The following is a 17,890-nucleotide window of genomic DNA, read 5'->3' as shown; positions in this document are numbered from 1 at the left end:
GGCATGTGACTGACAAAGATTTTGTCTTGTTAAATAAGGCATACAGTCTTTTAATATTAAAGTACCTATGTTTAATTTTGGCAAAAGTCAAAACACCCAACAGTGAACCAACATTTACAAAATAAAAAAGTTCATAATGTTTTCATCTGAAAAGTAGAGGCAATTTCTATGTTCACGGGGAGTGTGAAAACACATGTAATTTAGGTGATATGTTAGTGAATTATGAAGTTACTCACCAGTTTTAATGTTCCATGTTGGATTTGGCAGAAAAAAAGAAGTTTGCATATAAGTGAGAAGATGTAACAACATTCTGTCTAGATGTAGCTTCTTTGTGTGTAGAAATAACAAATTACAAATATGACACAAGATTACTCTGAGCAGTACAGAAACAATACTGAGAACCTTTAATATGGTAAATGTCATCTTTGATTTCTTACCTGGAGTGCAATAAAGAAAATACAGCAGTAATGTGTATTAATTTTAGACACCACAAACCTGAAGCGATTAAATAATTCTACACACACACAGGTGTACGTATGTATGTATGTATGTATGTACGTATGTATGTGTATGTTATATATATATATATATATATATATATATATATATATATATATATATATATATATATATACACACACACACTGAGAACCTTCAATATGGTAAATGTCATCTTTGATGTCTTACCTGCAGTGCAATAAAAGAAAATACAGTAGTATTATGTATTAATTTTAGACACCACAAACCTGAAACAATTAAATTATTCTATACACACATGTAGGTATGTATATATAATATATATATGCATGTATGTACGTATGTATGTATGTATAATGTAAAATAGATATATAATATATATATCATCTATATATATATATATATATATATATAATCTAATATAATATAATATAATTCATATAATATAAATTAATATATATAGATATATAATAGTATATATATATATATATATATAGTAGATATAATATAATATAATATAATTTAATATAATATAATATAATAATAATCTATATATATAATATATATATATATTATATTATATTATTATATATTTTCATATATATATTATATATATATATTATATATATGGTATATATTTACATTATAATATTAATGGTAAATGTAATAGCCACAATGCCCTCTTAACTTCTCAAATTCTTTGCTCCTTTTCAGATACGCTTGTCACAACAAAGCTTTGAGATCCAACTCCAAAGAAATATGAAAGAAGTCATTCGTTTCCCACTACGGACATCATGATTTCTTTCATATTTCTTTGAAGTTGGATATTGAGGCTTTGTAGTGACAAGCATATCCAAAAAGGAGCAAAGATTTTGAGACCCTAAGAGAGCATTGCCAAAAGTGTGATCGTCTTATTACTTTTTAAGCCGATATACAGTGGAACCCCCATATTCATGTATTTCTCTCGGGAACATTTCTCCGCATTATTCGCGGAAAATTCGCCAATTGGTGGTACGTACTTTTCTATGAAAAATATCTACAAACTCCTGGTTTTTTTTTTAACCAATTTCATCATCAAATGCACTTTTTGTGATAAAACTATTAAAAAACCAGGTATAAAATTTTTTAGTGGGTTTTTCTTGAATTTGAACTAACAAAATAGGAGGTTTTAAGCATTTTTATAGGGTTCCAACTATTCACGGGGGGAGGTCTGAAATGCATCCCTTGTGAATACGGGGGAACCACGTACATCTGTGAAATCTATTAGTAGTAACTTTTTACCAGAAATATATATGGTATAAGGAATTGGCATAATTACTCTCTTATCTTCATTAATTCTCCAAATGGATAAATGCAAAAGAATTCCAACTTTTGTAGCAGGACTGGAACCTGCATCCAGGGTATCATAGCATGGTCATATTCTTGACCTTGCCCCAAGAAGGACAAAACTCTTTTGCTGATCATAAATACACATAGTTACCAAATTCAGATACATTTATTAAAACTGCAATATGAACACCTATTCTCAACATCACAGGCAAGTACTTTATTACTTTTTGGGCTTTCACATATATCCTTTAAGACAATGTTATTGTAGTAATTGTGAATTAATATTTTAATACATCACCGGTATTTCATAAATATGACCCATTGATCATGTTTCCTTACATCAAACTATTAGACATGTACTTGTGGCCATGTAGGCCTGGGTTAATTAAAAGTGTTTGCAGCCTATATAGTGATATAGGCAGCTAACACTAAGTAGTGTTCATTAAACACTTGTACCTTTTATGAAAACTGGGTTAATATTGCACAAGATCTACATACACATTACTTATGCCACAACAAATTGCTCAGACTGCTTTTCAACTGTGGAAATGGCTTATAACTACCCACCATTAGCCAGCCCCTGAAGGAATAAAGGATAATTTGATTGGTGGCCGGATGGGTGAAATATGCCACATGCTTTGGGCAGCAAGTTTAAATGATGAAAGAGCTCATTTTAAGCTTTCTATGAATTAGAGGTTTCAGTAAGAATGAAGGAGAAGGAGACTACCTTTACATCATTCCAGCAGAAATATGAAAGTATTTCCATCCCTCTCCAAGCAAAATCCCCATTTGGGGTAATACTCCAAAAGCAGTGGTGTCTAGGAACTCCCACTCCACCAATGGAGATAAAGGGTCTTTCCTTGGGAGAGGGGTCGCTGATACATGACATGAAGTGGATATAGCCACTGAAATTTCCATTCTGAATCTAGAAAATCTAGGGAAGTCTTCTGCTTTACATAAAAAGTGACAATTCAAATGAGAATCTTGCCTTTCCCAAGCTCCAATCTTGTAGTGAGAAGACCATAATACCGTCCACCCAACCCCATCTGAAGGGTCTGTACCTTCTAGGGGGTAGTCATTTATCCTGGACTTCTTTACTGCCAGGCAGTGGTGATATGACTGCCTTGGCTCAATCAGTTCATGTGCGCTTTCCTGACAGGAAAATTCTGCTTGCTGTACTTTCTATACTGCCAGGCAGTTATGATACAATTGTCCTGGCTCAATTGCTTCGTGCCAGATTCCCTGATAGGAAAATTCTGCTTGCTATGCTTTCTATACTGCCAGGCAGTGTTGATATGACTGCCTAGGTTCATCAGTTCATGCAGGCTTCCCTAATAGGGAATTCAGCTTGCAGTACTTTCTGTACTGCCAGGCAGTGGTGATATGACTGACTTGGCTCAACAACATGAACAATAATTATGTAGTCTAAAGATTTAGGAGACACAAAACACCCACAAAGCCCCTCAAATTGCCAGATCGGTGTTGCTCTGGTTTTTTTCTTCCCAAGAGAAAAAACAGTGACCAAGACAACAAAATCAGAACAAAACAAAATCAAAACATAAAACAAAGAGCAAAGGCGAAGAAATGAGGAGCTGTAAACACAGCTATGCTCATCCAAAGGGAAGCGAAAGCAGGAGCACTTCACACAATATTGTTGAAAGACCGTGTGGAAGCTTACTTTTTGGTCACTTTGCTGAAATCTTCACTATCTTACTAATGCCACCATATGGCTACCCTCATAACTGTGTAACTAATGTACATTCAGCATTCACAGCTTCAGCTAACCACAGATTTTTCTGGGGAATGTATCTCCAAATGTATTGTGGAGAATTCATAAATTTGTGGATTTTTTGTAGAGCAATATTCATTACTGTATTTTCATGTTATTTTCGTAACTAAATACACTTTCATAATAAAAAAAATTATCTATTAATCTTTCAATAATATGGACTATTAATATTGATGTAAATGCAAAAAATCAGTAAAAAGTATTTCTTTAAACACATTTAAATATTTAGGTACAGTACTTAACTCTACTTGTGAATTCCCCATGTTTCCCCTATCATATAAAGAAAATGGGACAGCTTGAATACTGTATGAGACAATGACTGACTGAATATACGAGAAACTTAATTACTTTTCATAACTAATTGTAAGCCGTATATTTTTAGGGGTAATTGTTGTAAGATGACTTTAAAATCATATTAAGTGGTTTGGGGTGATAGTTTAAGATAAATATATTTAGCATTCAAACTACTATCAAAATAGGCAGTTATAAGCATTTTTTTGAGGGGGTGTTTGCTGTTTGAACTATTGAACTAGGCAGTTATAAGCATTTTTACAGGGGATTTCCAACTTATGGTAGATTTTCGGTATTCACATGTGGTTGTGGTCCCTATCCCCTGTGAATATCAGGGGTGACTGTAATAACAAATACACTGGATGATTAAAGGATACAATTAAGAAAAGGGTTGGTCAACTGTACAAACACCAATTTGTATTTTACTACAAAAGTAAACATCCTATTTCACTCAAACAATTATGGATAAAAATACAGGAATAGTGACAAAGTAAAGAATTTTGGAATCAACCTTACCTTACACTGACATGAACCAGTGACAGGATCAGCGCTCGAAGAATAACTGCCAGCAGGATTGCACTCGCCCGCTGAATTTTAACAAATTTCGAAGCAGCACAATGATTCCAATAGCAAACCAAGTACACCGCAAAGAAGATGATTCATGGAATAAATAACAAAGGATAAGCATCATTAGAAAAAATTCAACTAAAAGTATCAGCTATATCTGGTATAAACTTATGTACACCAGCATCTTACAAGTAAGTACAATACTGTAATCTGAAACAAAATGAAACTTGGAGCAATCAAATACCTATTACCAGTGAAATGCTTGTGAGGAACACCTTTATATACTATATCAACCCTCTTAACACAACGCAATCAATTACCTACCTTAATCTTCTAAATTCCCTCAGTGCATAATGAGTTTGTGATTGTAAATTTTTACCTTAATGCACCAACTAATTCCTTATATACATAATTCTATTTCAACAACAAAATGACTTCCTCCTAGTAGAAGTAGAATGCATTTTTTTCCCCAAAATATGACCAATAAGGTCAACTTACTGGATAGATTTTTGCACATTTCAACTACATATGGGGTCTTGAAGAGGCACAAGATAATTATGACTGGTACCAGATTCTACGAATGTCAACAGTAAAGAATCTGTTTGGATGGGCAACTCAAGTAAAGCAAACCTTAAAAGGACACTTCCAATTTTTGCAATTTCTTTGTGTTTGCTTGAGCCACCCAGGAGGAAGGATTATAATGTATTTACATAATTCTGTCAATGTTAGATTATATCATTATTTAACACATGAAGTAGCATTATAAATGCAAGTAACTATGAACAAAGAGAAAGATAAAGACATGAATTAAAAACTTGAAAAACTTTATGCATCATATCATGTCTAATTTCAAATACTATTAGGATGATGACGATGATGATGACATTATTAATATCAAAGTAGTTTAACCAGATGAAATACTGAGGTAGGTTGTAAGAAAAACCTGTTATAAAAGAAACAAATATAAAGAGTCATATTTGGCATGTGACATCGAATCTACCTCTTGACTGCTAACACAAGATCTTTCAAAGTATATAAAGCTAACATTTTCAGAAATAACACAAGAATCATTTAGCTCTAATTTGAGAATAAAACCACTGAAACACAGTCAGATGATTTTCTTTCGTAAAAATTCCTGGCTGCTTTGGGAAGACTAAGGATTTCAAAAACTTAGCCTCAAATGCATTTTGGTTGTAGTTTTCAAAGAAGCTCCCTCCTTTGTACAGACATGTGGTTTCCTATTTTCATGTCCACAGAATTTAGAACAAAGACATTCCTGCAACACTGAAAATTCTTGACAATGCACTTATGTGGTAGCTTTTATTGCCAAAAAATCAAAACTGTACAAGTAACTAAGGCTTTGATTACTTTAGGATTTTATATGCCTGTGTCTCCAAGTCAAGAATCCACATCATCATCAAATTAAGATTTTCTAATTTTCTTAATGTACCAGGCATCAATCTTGACCGTCACTCTTTACTGTGCAACCTGCCTCAATACTCAACTTGCACTTGTGGTAAGTGCATCTTTGTTATAAATTCAAGCAATGTTCAGAATGCCCAAAAATTCAACAATCTTTCTAATTGCTTACTAAGCAAAAATCCTATCGTCAAATAATTTTCTCCTTTTTACTTGATATTTGCTTTGATTTAGTGGTCACTTCCAACAATGAACAGAGCTAATAATCCACTATCTAAAAACTAAAACTTATTCTACAACTTGAGCCACTTACACAATGGGCTTGTGCAAAAGTTCAGTGAACATCACATGCAATTATTGAAATATATGTTCTTATAAAATAGACTTGTGCAATAGCTCAGTGTACAGTACATGATAATACCATAACATTTGTTCTTACAATTTATAGGTACAGTACTAATGTTTACTGTACCTTACAAACATATGACATTCAGTTTATGTCATTTCAGTATAGTATACTTCATTTCAACAGGCCCAAGGAAACATTAAATCTATATAAAACTTGAAGACTTACAGCAAAGATATTCATCTGAACCATCCCTACAATCAGGTTTCCTGTTGCAGACCAGACGTGAATCAATGCAACCACCATCGAGGCACTGAAAAAAGTATGGAGCTACACAACAACCACCCCGCTCACTCTCATCACTGCCATCTCTACAATCTGATTGACCATCACACAGACGCTGACGACTAATACAAGATCCATCACCACACTGGAATTCGTACTGATTGCAACGAGAACATCTTTCTTCATCACTGCCATCCCAGCAATCATTGTACCCATTACAAACAAGTCTTAAATCAATGCAAGTTCCTGTTCGACAGGCAAATTCATAGCGGTCATCACAATACTGCACGCATGAAGGCGGTTCATCACTTCCATCACTGCAATCTCTACGGCCATTGCAGACATGATGTTTTGAAATACATGTTCCATTTCCACATCGATGCATTGTCTCCAAATTGCAAGGGGTGCAATCCCAAGGTTCATCACTACCATCAGTGCAATCTGTTAAACCATTGCAGACATATCGTTTGTCTATGCAGGTCCTATCACCACACTGATGCATCATATCTAAGTCACAATGGTTACACCCAAAAGGTTCATCACTGCCATCCCTACAGTTGTAGTGACCATCACAATAATATTCAATGTCTATGCAATTGCCATTACTGCAAGTAAACTCAGTCCTTGGGTCACAACCGCATCCTATTTCATCTGACCTATCAGGACATTCAAATTTTCCATTGCATCGAACACTGGAATCAAGGCAAAGTCCGTCACTACACAAGAAGTTGAATTTCTTATCACAAGTGCAGTTACAGTAAAGCTCATCAGATCCATCAGGACAATCAACAACATGGTCACAGTGGCGACTTCTGTCTATGCATTGTCGAGTAGGATCAGCGCAAGTCCACTGATGTATGTGGTCACAAGGTAATGCATCTACAAGGGTGAGAATGTAAGGAGCAATAGTTAGTTAGGTTTCACAAGCTATACTTAAAATGCTTTTCTAATTTAATTACACATGCAATTATTTATAATTTTTCTAATGAAACTCATGCAGACATGCAAATGTTAAAAGTAGCAAAAACTAAAAATATCATCCATTTTCTGATATTCATGCATCAATAGTGAAAGTATCCCAAATGAGAAAATAATAACAAAGAATAAACTTAAAATATGATTTAAAAAATTATTTAACTTAATTATTCCAGCTATGCAAAAAATAAAATATTTCTTTAATTTATTCTTGTCAACCCAAAACAGACCATATCTTCTGTAACTGCCATTGACTTAATCATAAAGTGTTTAAACAAGACCACTGGCCATTTTAGGTTTTATTAAATCTTACATGAAAAAATAATTGAATTAGATTGAAATATGAACAAGGTGATGGTGGCCACATGGTGACTATGGATCAAAGGATATATGAAAACTGAAGGGCAGAAAATGCAACTGTGATTCAAAGGGTTGCTGCCAAGAACTAGTATGTATTACAGTCATTGTGCTGTGCAGGTCACATAATCAGCAGTAGTAGCCCTTTACAGAGGATAACTGCACAGTAGCAAGCCAGACGAGCTAAGGTGATGGTTAAAGCCTCTTAGAATGAGATTTACTCTCTGGCTCAATAACAACTGCACTCTCAATACATGTAATATAAAAACTGTAAGCAGATCAGAAGGGAGAGAGGAAGGATCTAGCTAAAAAATAGTTTATTTATAGGAAATATAATTTTTGATTCTCCACTTAAAAGTTGAACCCATCTCTTAAGAATAGACCAAATAAAATTCTATAGAAGGTTAGGTTACATAAGCCCTATCTTTTATCTTCCTGAGCCAAATTCCCACCCATATTTGTTTTGTGTTCCAACTTGGGAATGTACAGACACGTACAAATTAGGTATAAATTTACCTAGCTGTGGTTTAAGTTCAAGGCGTACTCAGAGATACTCAGGATTTTTGTACTCATTTATAACAACCTAGAAAGTACAAAACTGTTTTGAGACATAATCTGAATAACGAGAGAGAAAGAATTCAAGAATAATGTAAATGTAACTTGCAGCCTGTAATAATTCCATAATAAGTATGTAGTCTCTGGCTGTTGCTGCATGCATGTGGATAAGAACAATATGAAGGGAGGACAAAGTCAACATTGGAGCTGTAAAAGTATTACAGAATTGACCATTCAACTGCCAACAAGCTTGATATTTTCAAATAAAGAAAATGCTTTAAAATATAGAAAATTATAAGCACTTTTACCCACTGTATTTTGACTTCAGAGAAGACTAGTTCCTCCCATGGGTTTCATGTATAAGCCTTTTTCCATAGTTTCTAAAAAATAATTAGACTGTAATTCAAGAGGAGTTAATTTAACCCTTCTAACAAAGCCCAAACTTCCACGACTCCCTCTTGCCCTTTTGTTTACCTTATACTTTTGGCTATTGGGAATCTCTTATTTTTTTTGTATTGTAATCCTGATCATTTCTTATGACACCAAGACATCTGCTACATATGGTACACAGTTCTGAACTCATCCCCACAGCAGCTATATTTCTGTTTTCCTCAGTACTTTTTTCTTTTGCTCTTCCCAGTCACTTTAAGTTTTGCTTGAATATACTGAATCCCAGTCTTATCCTCCCCATCCTTCTCTCTTACCTTTTAACCACTACCTGGGATTATGCTCTTAACCTTAGGTCATCTGCAGACAGTAAATCCAGGAGTTCTCATCTCTGCACTCCTTACAGCATCCTCCATCACTATGTAGACAGCACAAAGGCACATACACTAACCTTTTCCCATTCCATTCGTTTCTATCTTTCCTCAGCCATTTTACTTTTCTGAATATTTTGTCTTTTCCCTCTGTCATTCTGATATATTCTGATCCCTTTCCTCCCAACTCTTCCTTTGTATTGCATCCTGTCAAAATACCCTATCCCCTCTTCTACCCTTGTATGTACATCTCTATCTTCCCTGTTTATCCCTTGGCAGAGACCGAGACTCTTCTCTTCAACAGCCCCCCCCCACCCCCCCCAATAAATCTTGGTTACATCACCATGTCTCTTTCTTTATATCCCTTCAATGATTACATATCCCAAGCTACTTCTGCCTGCTTTCAGTCGTTTCTGCCGACCACATTCTGATGCTACATTTTTCTTGATACTCCTTTGATAATTATTTTTCAATTTCCATGATTTTACTTTCTTGACTGCCTCTTTCCATCTTTCAATCCAGCACTACTAAATAAGATTTCAGAAGCCTATGGTGTACTAAGTATGCTCGCTTGGTACAACAGTGCAATCCTTTCCATTGGTGGTGACGCAAGTTCTGAACATAAAATAAATCTGCATTTGAGCTTCTCCACTAAATACTGAAATAGGCAACTTTAACCCTTTTCTTTGCATATTGCTCATTACAATATATTTAAGTACTTTATGTTTTTTTATATAAAAAGGGACCATGCAAATTTACTAATGGCTTCTCTTTTTTACATCCCAAAGCATCATAAAAACCTGCAGGCTGCTATTAAAGTTTCCCTGTTGCTGTTTAGATTAAGCCAGCATTTTAATGAATACCTCTTGTTCCTTGAGCAACCCTTAGCTGGATCAATCTGTGGAACTGAAAAGGATGTTGATTCTTTGTTGATAATAAGATCATGATGCATCAGTCAACAGTCAGTTTCTCCATCTTTAGGGCCTCTATTTCCAAATATGTTAGTACTCCATTATTTTCTAACCAGTTCCAAAAACAGTTCAGAAGCAATATGCCTCAACTTGTTTGACTAACCAAATACATTAAGTGCTTTTAACAGGAAGGGTTAAATTTTCCAATTTCTTTGAAAATTTGCATTTTCAAAATATGGATTTATAAAATTCTTATTTTTTGAAAGATTCAACAACTGTCTTCACATCACAGCCCTTCCAAGTCAGTCAAGATGTGAAAAATCATGTCAAACTATTTTTTGAGAGCTAAAACCGACATGGATTGCAACCAAAAAAAAATTATTTTCTTTCCAAAAATGGCAGGTCCCTGCAAAGGGCATATGTTTGATCTAGAAATAACTCATAAAGTTGACTGACATATCTGATTTATCAATCCACTTCCTATATTTGCAAGTGATTTCTTTTGCTGAAAGATATTACAGTATCAAACTATCCAAACAAAACAAAAATTATCTCTCATTTTAGAAATAATAAAATATCAAATGGAAATGAGAATATGCTTGTGATCAATTAACATAGTAAAACAGTACTAAGCTAGAGGAGATTAACAAGTGAGTAAGTCTCCCAATTCTTTGTAAGCCCATACCACCCAGTGAGCTAGGCTTGCTTGCTACTGAACTATTTGATTCAGTTATGGTCAGTTCATGGGTTGCTTATTCAAATGACTTATGTTACATCAACAATGTAGTGTGTTCTTGGTATGTACAAAATTATATCATAACACACCCAAACAATTCTGAGGTAACTCATCACTCAAATCCCGGCAATCAGAATGGCCGTCGCATATGCGTTCAAAGTGAACACAATGTCCATCGCCACATCTGTGCCCACTATTGAAGCAAACTGTAAAAGTTCAGATATATATTGAAGCATCATGCATTACAGGAAATTGAAGTGCAAGCAATAATCTCAAAATAAGTCAGCAACAATTTAAGGTGGCTTCAGATCTACATCATGCAAGTGTTTGTTAAGGTTTAGAAGTGTGCAATCTGAAAAATATCAGCTTAAGTTATAGAACTATTTTGCCTTTTTTGAAGTAAAACAGTAAATGTTATTGAAGAATTCAGAGAAACAATAACCATAATGCTAATTCATACAAACATTCAAAGAAGTTTAGACAATAGAAAATGTTAAAAAAGCTAAAATAAACCATACCATTACATTCTTTCTCATCTTCATAATCTAAGCAATCTTTGAGGCCATCACAACGACGAGACCAGGGATGAACAGTCCCATCAGAACATGTGAAGGTTGTCACACAGCGAACTTTGGTAAAAAAAAAAATAATAGGTAAAATGCATTAAAATTAGCTGAAAAAGGCAAAGGAATTCTTTGCTGAAACACTGCGTCTGACATGCAATATTAGAGTTACTTCAAAATTCTTGGATCCAATAATCTACTTCTAATGATAATAAGCAAGGAAGCAATCCCAAACTATAATGCTCTCAGGCAAAAGATAAATAGATGAATAGCAATTGTTCTAATCTAAGGTTCTAAGGTTCCATACAAATAAACTTCATGCAAACAAAAAATCCTATTTATCTAAAGTAGCTCAAATGTGCCATTCCCTAAAAGCAATGTTAGGTATCAACTAAACTCCACAGCAAAACTTTAGCAGTTTAAGGGCAAAATATAATGTTTATGTGACAGTAATGTTATAACTATCAATTTTATGTCATACTATCAAGAGCAGGAAGGCAATAGTATCCTTCAATTTTATCTTGAGATACATTAACCTGTAGCTCGTTAAATTATCGCACTACTGAATCTCAAATTATAAATGTTTCAGTGAGTTCCTTGTTAAAAACAGACAGGAGTGTTATCTTAGCAACAGAACACAGCTGTACTTAATGATGAATATGCATGGGACAACTAAAATTTACAAATAGCTAAAGAAAAACAGGAATAAATGTCTTTGAAGTGAAATCTTGTTATGGTACTCTCAATTGCCCATAAGAAATTCATGTATGGTACATAATTCCAAATAGTCTTTTCAGTACTTATCTATAAATGCCATATGTATCTTCATTAATCAACACTCAATTTTTCCTTTAAAATATTTACTTTATTAAATAAAATACACTTGTACTACCTTCAGTGAAACTGATTTTCCTCTTGATGCAAAGGAATATCGAAGGCATAATTATACAATGCATAATTTTGTTGCATAATCAGAGTGATATGAATGCCACTATTTTCCAATAAAAAGTCTAAGAACTATCATTCTTCTGACAATTGCACTTGTTAACATTCCATTTTCTTTATAAATGTCTTCCACGAGTAAAACATGAATCTAGACGTGGAGAAACATTTTGTTTCCCCTCAAATAACAATGTAATGCTTTACTTCTATATCCTTGTAATGGAATGTAATACATATACATTAACCCTTTCGCTTACCTATGACTGATGTGGTAGTACCCAAGTATAAGTCCTCCATATTTTGATGACACGCAAAAAAAAAAAAAGGCACAAACCAGCAGAATAGATGAGAATAATTTTTGGTGAGAGTTCCTGATATTTTTTTATATAAATGCAACAAGTACGTTTACTTGTTTTGTATAGTTTTAATTAAATTTTTATTATATATTTACATAATCTTTTTTCTAAGAGGAAGAGAGAGAGAGAGAGAGAGAGAGAGAGAGAGAGAGAGAGAGAGAGAGAGAGAGAGAGAGAGAGAGAGAGAGAGAGATAACAAACACTTGACTGAGTACCACTTGTTTAACACAAAATGTGAGAAATGTGACAGTACTGCATCATTAATTTTTGCATACATATTTTCCTTGGTACAATTAAATTTTTTGCAATGCAATAAGTAGGTAATTAATCTAGGTTTGTTTGTTTGTATGGTGTTTTTATGTTGCATGGAACCAGTGGTTATTCAGCAACAGGACCAATAGCTTTGCGTGACATCCAAACTACGTCGAGAGTGAACTTCTATCACCAGAAATACAACACATCTCTCACACCTCAATGGAAAGCCAGAGAATCAAACTCTTGGCCACTGAGGTGGCAGGCTAAGACCATACTGATCATGCCACTGAGGCATATTAAATGTAAAAAAATAAAAACATTATCACAAATAGTTTTTTGGCAAATTTTTGGGGGGAAGTTTGGGGGAAGTGCAAAATTTCCCCATATCTCATAAATTTTAAACTTTATATACCCACATAAACTTATTTTGGGGACTGTTTTATGTCACTATATAGAGCAATCATTCAACTGTAAAAGGAAATCAAATTGAACAGCAAACTTGAAAATTATTGGAGGTATTGTGTTTGAACAAAAAGGTTTAGTTTTTAAGCAAATCACATGGGTGACTGTTACTTTTCTTCCAGAAAATGTGATAATCCTCTGTCACTTTTTTCTTATTTTCCTTGTTACAATTACAAGCTTTTGCATTGCAATAAGTAGATAATTTATCTGGGAGTGCCTTTTGCAAATGTATAATTCTTTTTGGTGGGGGGAAGAGCAAAGTTTTCTTGTAACTCACAATTTCTACTTATTACAGGTACTCCTTACTTAACGACGTACTCGTTTCACAACAATTCGGAGTTACAATGGCTTTATTGACCAATCCAATATTTGTTTTACAAAAAATCTCCTGAAGTTACGACATGCGTGGAGTGCAGTGGCAGCATAGTCGTGTGGGTAATTGTATGATAAGTTGGGCTGAGGCAACTGGCAGTGCAGCCTCCACCTCATCAACTCTTGCTGCCTCGCATGGTCTTTCAAGTGCATCACCCAGTCGCAATAGTTTGTTTTTTTTACTTACAATACTCGTAGTATATCCCCTCAAAGTGTTGGCAAAAAAAAATAATACTACTTTTCAAGGATCTTCTGCCAAGAGGGAAAGGAAATCAATTGATATCGACATGAAGCTTAAGATCAAGAAAGAAAGTATAAACAAAAAAACCACAAAATGAAAATAAAAATACTGCCGAATAGTGGCCAAGGGAAAGGCTATTCAGTGCTGATAATCTAGCCTAGCTAGATTTTGAAAATCTTGAAATCCACGGCTAAAACAATAAATAAGGCTTTAATATATACTTTGTAAAGAAATCTATAGTTCTGTATATGTAATACATGACTGAAAATTAATGATATTAGTTGAAATAATGAGAATAATTGTTTAACGACGAATCCGCTTAACGACTGGGTCATTGGAATGGAACCCCATTGTTAAACAAGTGCACATACTTAAAAGTTATATTTGGGTATTTTTGTTTACATTGGTCTATAAAATAATCATTCGGTTGCAAAGCGAATCAAAACTTAGTGGTCTACCTTGAAAACTGTTGGTGTCTTTGAATGAAAAAAAAATTGTATAAACATTCTTTGCCTACCACTCGAGTTACTGCCATTACCACAGATGTAATTGTTCATAAGTGTCTCAAGCGAAAGGGTTAATCATCATCAATATAATTTCCACAAAAGCCCCTTAATATGATGCAACACAAATCTCTAATATAAACTTTCCTTTGGACAAAAAATCATAAAAATAATTTATCCACTAAATAAACTAGCAAGCATAGTAGCACTTGTCTGTGAGGTAAAACATTAAAAAACTGAAAACAAAGAAAACCTCATGAGATTTTTCCTGGGCTAAACATACTGTACACATTGTAAAAGAAAATTTGATGAATGATTTTGTTCACTATCACATGATTCATTCAAATAACACATCCTTGTGAAATCATAAATGGACTAAAAGAAATGACAAAAGGATGTTATCAAATCTTGAGGCTAGATTTGTGAATGCTGACAGAAATGGTGTTGAAGAAGGTTTGGCACCTCATTATCCAAAACTGAGAGATGAAGACGTGAATCAACAACTAAAGGGCAGAAAAACAAATCACAACAAAATACAATAGCAAACAGGTGAAAAGTGAAGTTGTCCAACAAATTAACATGAAGCACTTACTTGAGATATTAACTGAAATTGACAAGGTTACCAAAACTACCCCCAACCAAAAATGAGGAAAATGGGAAGTGTAAATCTAGTACAGCAATACCTCCAATTAACTGATTTACATAAGTTTGTGCCTTTCTATGTCCGTTAACAAAATATTTTAAAATGGCATGAAAAATAGAAAACAAATGTTAAAGTATATATAAAAGAATACATATATAATGAGATGTACGCTAAAGCCATTTAAAAATTTTAAAATGTTAAATTAGTTTACTTTGCGTAACATTTGGCTATATACACTGTGCAGCTGTATGTGCATATGTACTTCCAGCATTTAGTCATCAAACCATAAAACTTAAAAAATCCATAAAAAAGTGCTAAATCACTTCCTAAAAACAAATGATAGCAAACAAAATAGGCCCCCATACTTTAAACTATATTATGTAAAGACAGGCTAAAAAAAAAAAAAAAAAAACTGTTGTAGTTGCACAGCAGCATCAGTTTTTGGCAGTGAATTCAAACATGTGCATGTTACATTATTTACATTACTATCTTATTTGCAATAAATCTATATGTTGAGTAGTTAGTACCATTGGTTCAAAGATGGATTCTCGTTCTGGGTTTAAAACATACAATGTTAAACCATTTTAAAATGGTGAAAACACAGCCACCACCAAAGCTGGCCTTCTCCTCTGGCCCATCAAGCACACCAACTTCATCATTCAGGTAGGTACAGTACTATACAGTACGTAGTTTTACAGGTGTAATTTTTTGTTACATTCTTTTTTATCAACCCTCAAGAGCTGGGCAAAAACAAAACATATGCAGTACCCCAGGCCCGGGAAACTTTAAGGTCGGCCAATTTAAGAAAAAAAACCACATCAATGGAGAGATATACAAATGCACATAGTGTAAGAAAAAAAATTCTAAAAAATTCTCTCTACCTTCCACAAGAAACTGAAAAAGACTACAACCCCTCATGGAGCCCCTTTTAAAAGACAATCGTAAATTTTACCAAGTTATGCATGTTTTTTTCTAATAAATCTTATTCTGTTTTGTACATTTGTAATCACAGCTCACACAATATCAAAACAGATATGAACTAAAATCAATAATAAATTCTGAGTAGATTTGTTGTAAAATATTTATGTAAATCTACTGAGATTGAAGATGCAGTAACATTTTTGGATTATGCATATGTTTTCTAATGTTTCTTTACAAAATTACAATAAAAACAGACATGCTATCATAAAAGATAAGAAATAAAACCAACAACCCCTGGGCATACTTATGCACATATAAATAAAATTATGTCAAGGGAGGGAGAGAAACACAACATACCCCCTTAAACGTCAAGATCACAACTAATTAATGAGTCCCCTACTTCGTTGAGCTGAGCCAGTCTCAAAGTTGCCACTGGTGAATATATGGCCTGACTACCCCAAATCGAAGGCACATAATATTATTGATGCTCACCATGAGTGAATCCATCCACCACCCAAAACATGTTATTGCTACTTATAGGAGAGTATCCATCCATTAAGGGGTAATAGGCATAAATTGTAACAACCGAACAGTATACATGTATATTAGCAGTGTTATAGTGTTGCTCAAGTGATTTATAGGGGGCCTAGGTCATTTAACCTAGTTTTTCATTAGCTTTTTTTTTTTACTTAAATGGCATCTTTGAACACATTAACAGCATAACGTGAGGTATCACTGTACATATAGATACACAATAAAAATTGTTAACAAATATTACAGTGAAAGATTTCTAGGAGATTAGTTTACTACGTTCAAACGAATTTTGAATATGATTAGAGAATAAAGAAAACATAAATTTTAATTGCAAGCAAGAATCAAGCCAACCACTGTGACACTCACTGAATTCTATAAAGATGGCAGCTGAACAGATTAAACACAGAGCAAGGAATTTTACAAGAAAACTAACCATAACAATACTCTTCATCTGAACCATCAGGACAGTCTGGTACGCCATCACAACGTCTTTCCTTATCGATGCAGCGTGACATGTCTCCACAATAGAATTCAAACCACTCGCATTTTGGAACCACTATAAAATCATTTGTAAAGTATATAAATAATGGTGCTAGCAATATAAATTACAAATCATTTGGTTAAGTTCCCAAAAATCTACAAGAAATAAATTGATGTCTCTGCCTTTGCTGTGGATTCACATTCATTACTTACCATAATAATTACCTACATTATTCTTTAAAACCTATCTGTAATTTTCTTACGCCTCGGTGGTAATATTTTCTTTTCAGCTACCCAAATTGCACAAAAATTTCAACATACTTGCATGTATCCAATTTATCTAGTCTCAATGAGTCTAGTTATGTTTATTTAGTATAATTAACCTCAACCTTTAAAGGTTATTTACCTTAAATCTAACAAATACCTTTAAATATAAAACAATACTGTACTATTGTGATACACTTACAAAAACATAATATGGTGCACTGTACCATATAATCGAGTTGAACATGCCAATACAAACATTTTTCACCAAAACCATATGTACAATGAACTTTTGATTGCCCATGGTATTTGATCCCTAGTCCTTTGGGATAAAAAAAATGCTGTCAACTGTAACTGACTCTCACAATTACACTTTGAAATTGTACAATACATACTGTTTGATCAATTTTAACACAGCAGTCAGACAAACATAAGTTAACATTTGTAATGTCATCTTGCTTGGCTGAAGAGTTCACATTTGAAAAATCTATTAGATTTTACTCAACACATTATATCTTAATAATGAAATGACTCCAAATTAATATACTAGTAGGTTGAA

General features: G+C 33.7%; 1 protein-coding gene across 1 annotated transcript in view; it reads right to left on the bottom strand.

The window, feature by feature from the left end:
* LOC135219776 (basement membrane-specific heparan sulfate proteoglycan core protein-like) overlaps positions 1 to 17,890 on the bottom strand; it is a gene marked incomplete in the record, with an annotated part of 1,285,796 nt that overhangs the window by 397,583 nt on the left and 870,323 nt on the right. The window contains 5 exon segments of the mRNA XM_064256828.1: positions 4,403 to 4,473; positions 6,447 to 7,382; positions 10,885 to 11,001; positions 11,314 to 11,424; positions 17,021 to 17,143. Coding sequence (XP_064112898.1) covers positions 4,403 to 4,473; positions 6,447 to 7,382; positions 10,885 to 11,001; positions 11,314 to 11,424; positions 17,021 to 17,143 — 1,358 coding nt within the window.

This window comes from Macrobrachium nipponense, chromosome 1 (genome assembly GCF_015104395.2).
Source record: "Macrobrachium nipponense isolate FS-2020 chromosome 1, ASM1510439v2, whole genome shotgun sequence".
NCBI classification, from domain to species: Eukaryota; Metazoa; Arthropoda; class Malacostraca; order Decapoda; family Palaemonidae; genus Macrobrachium; species Macrobrachium nipponense.
Note: the sequence above shows the minus strand (reverse complement) of the source record. Positions and strands in the feature narration are given on the sequence as shown.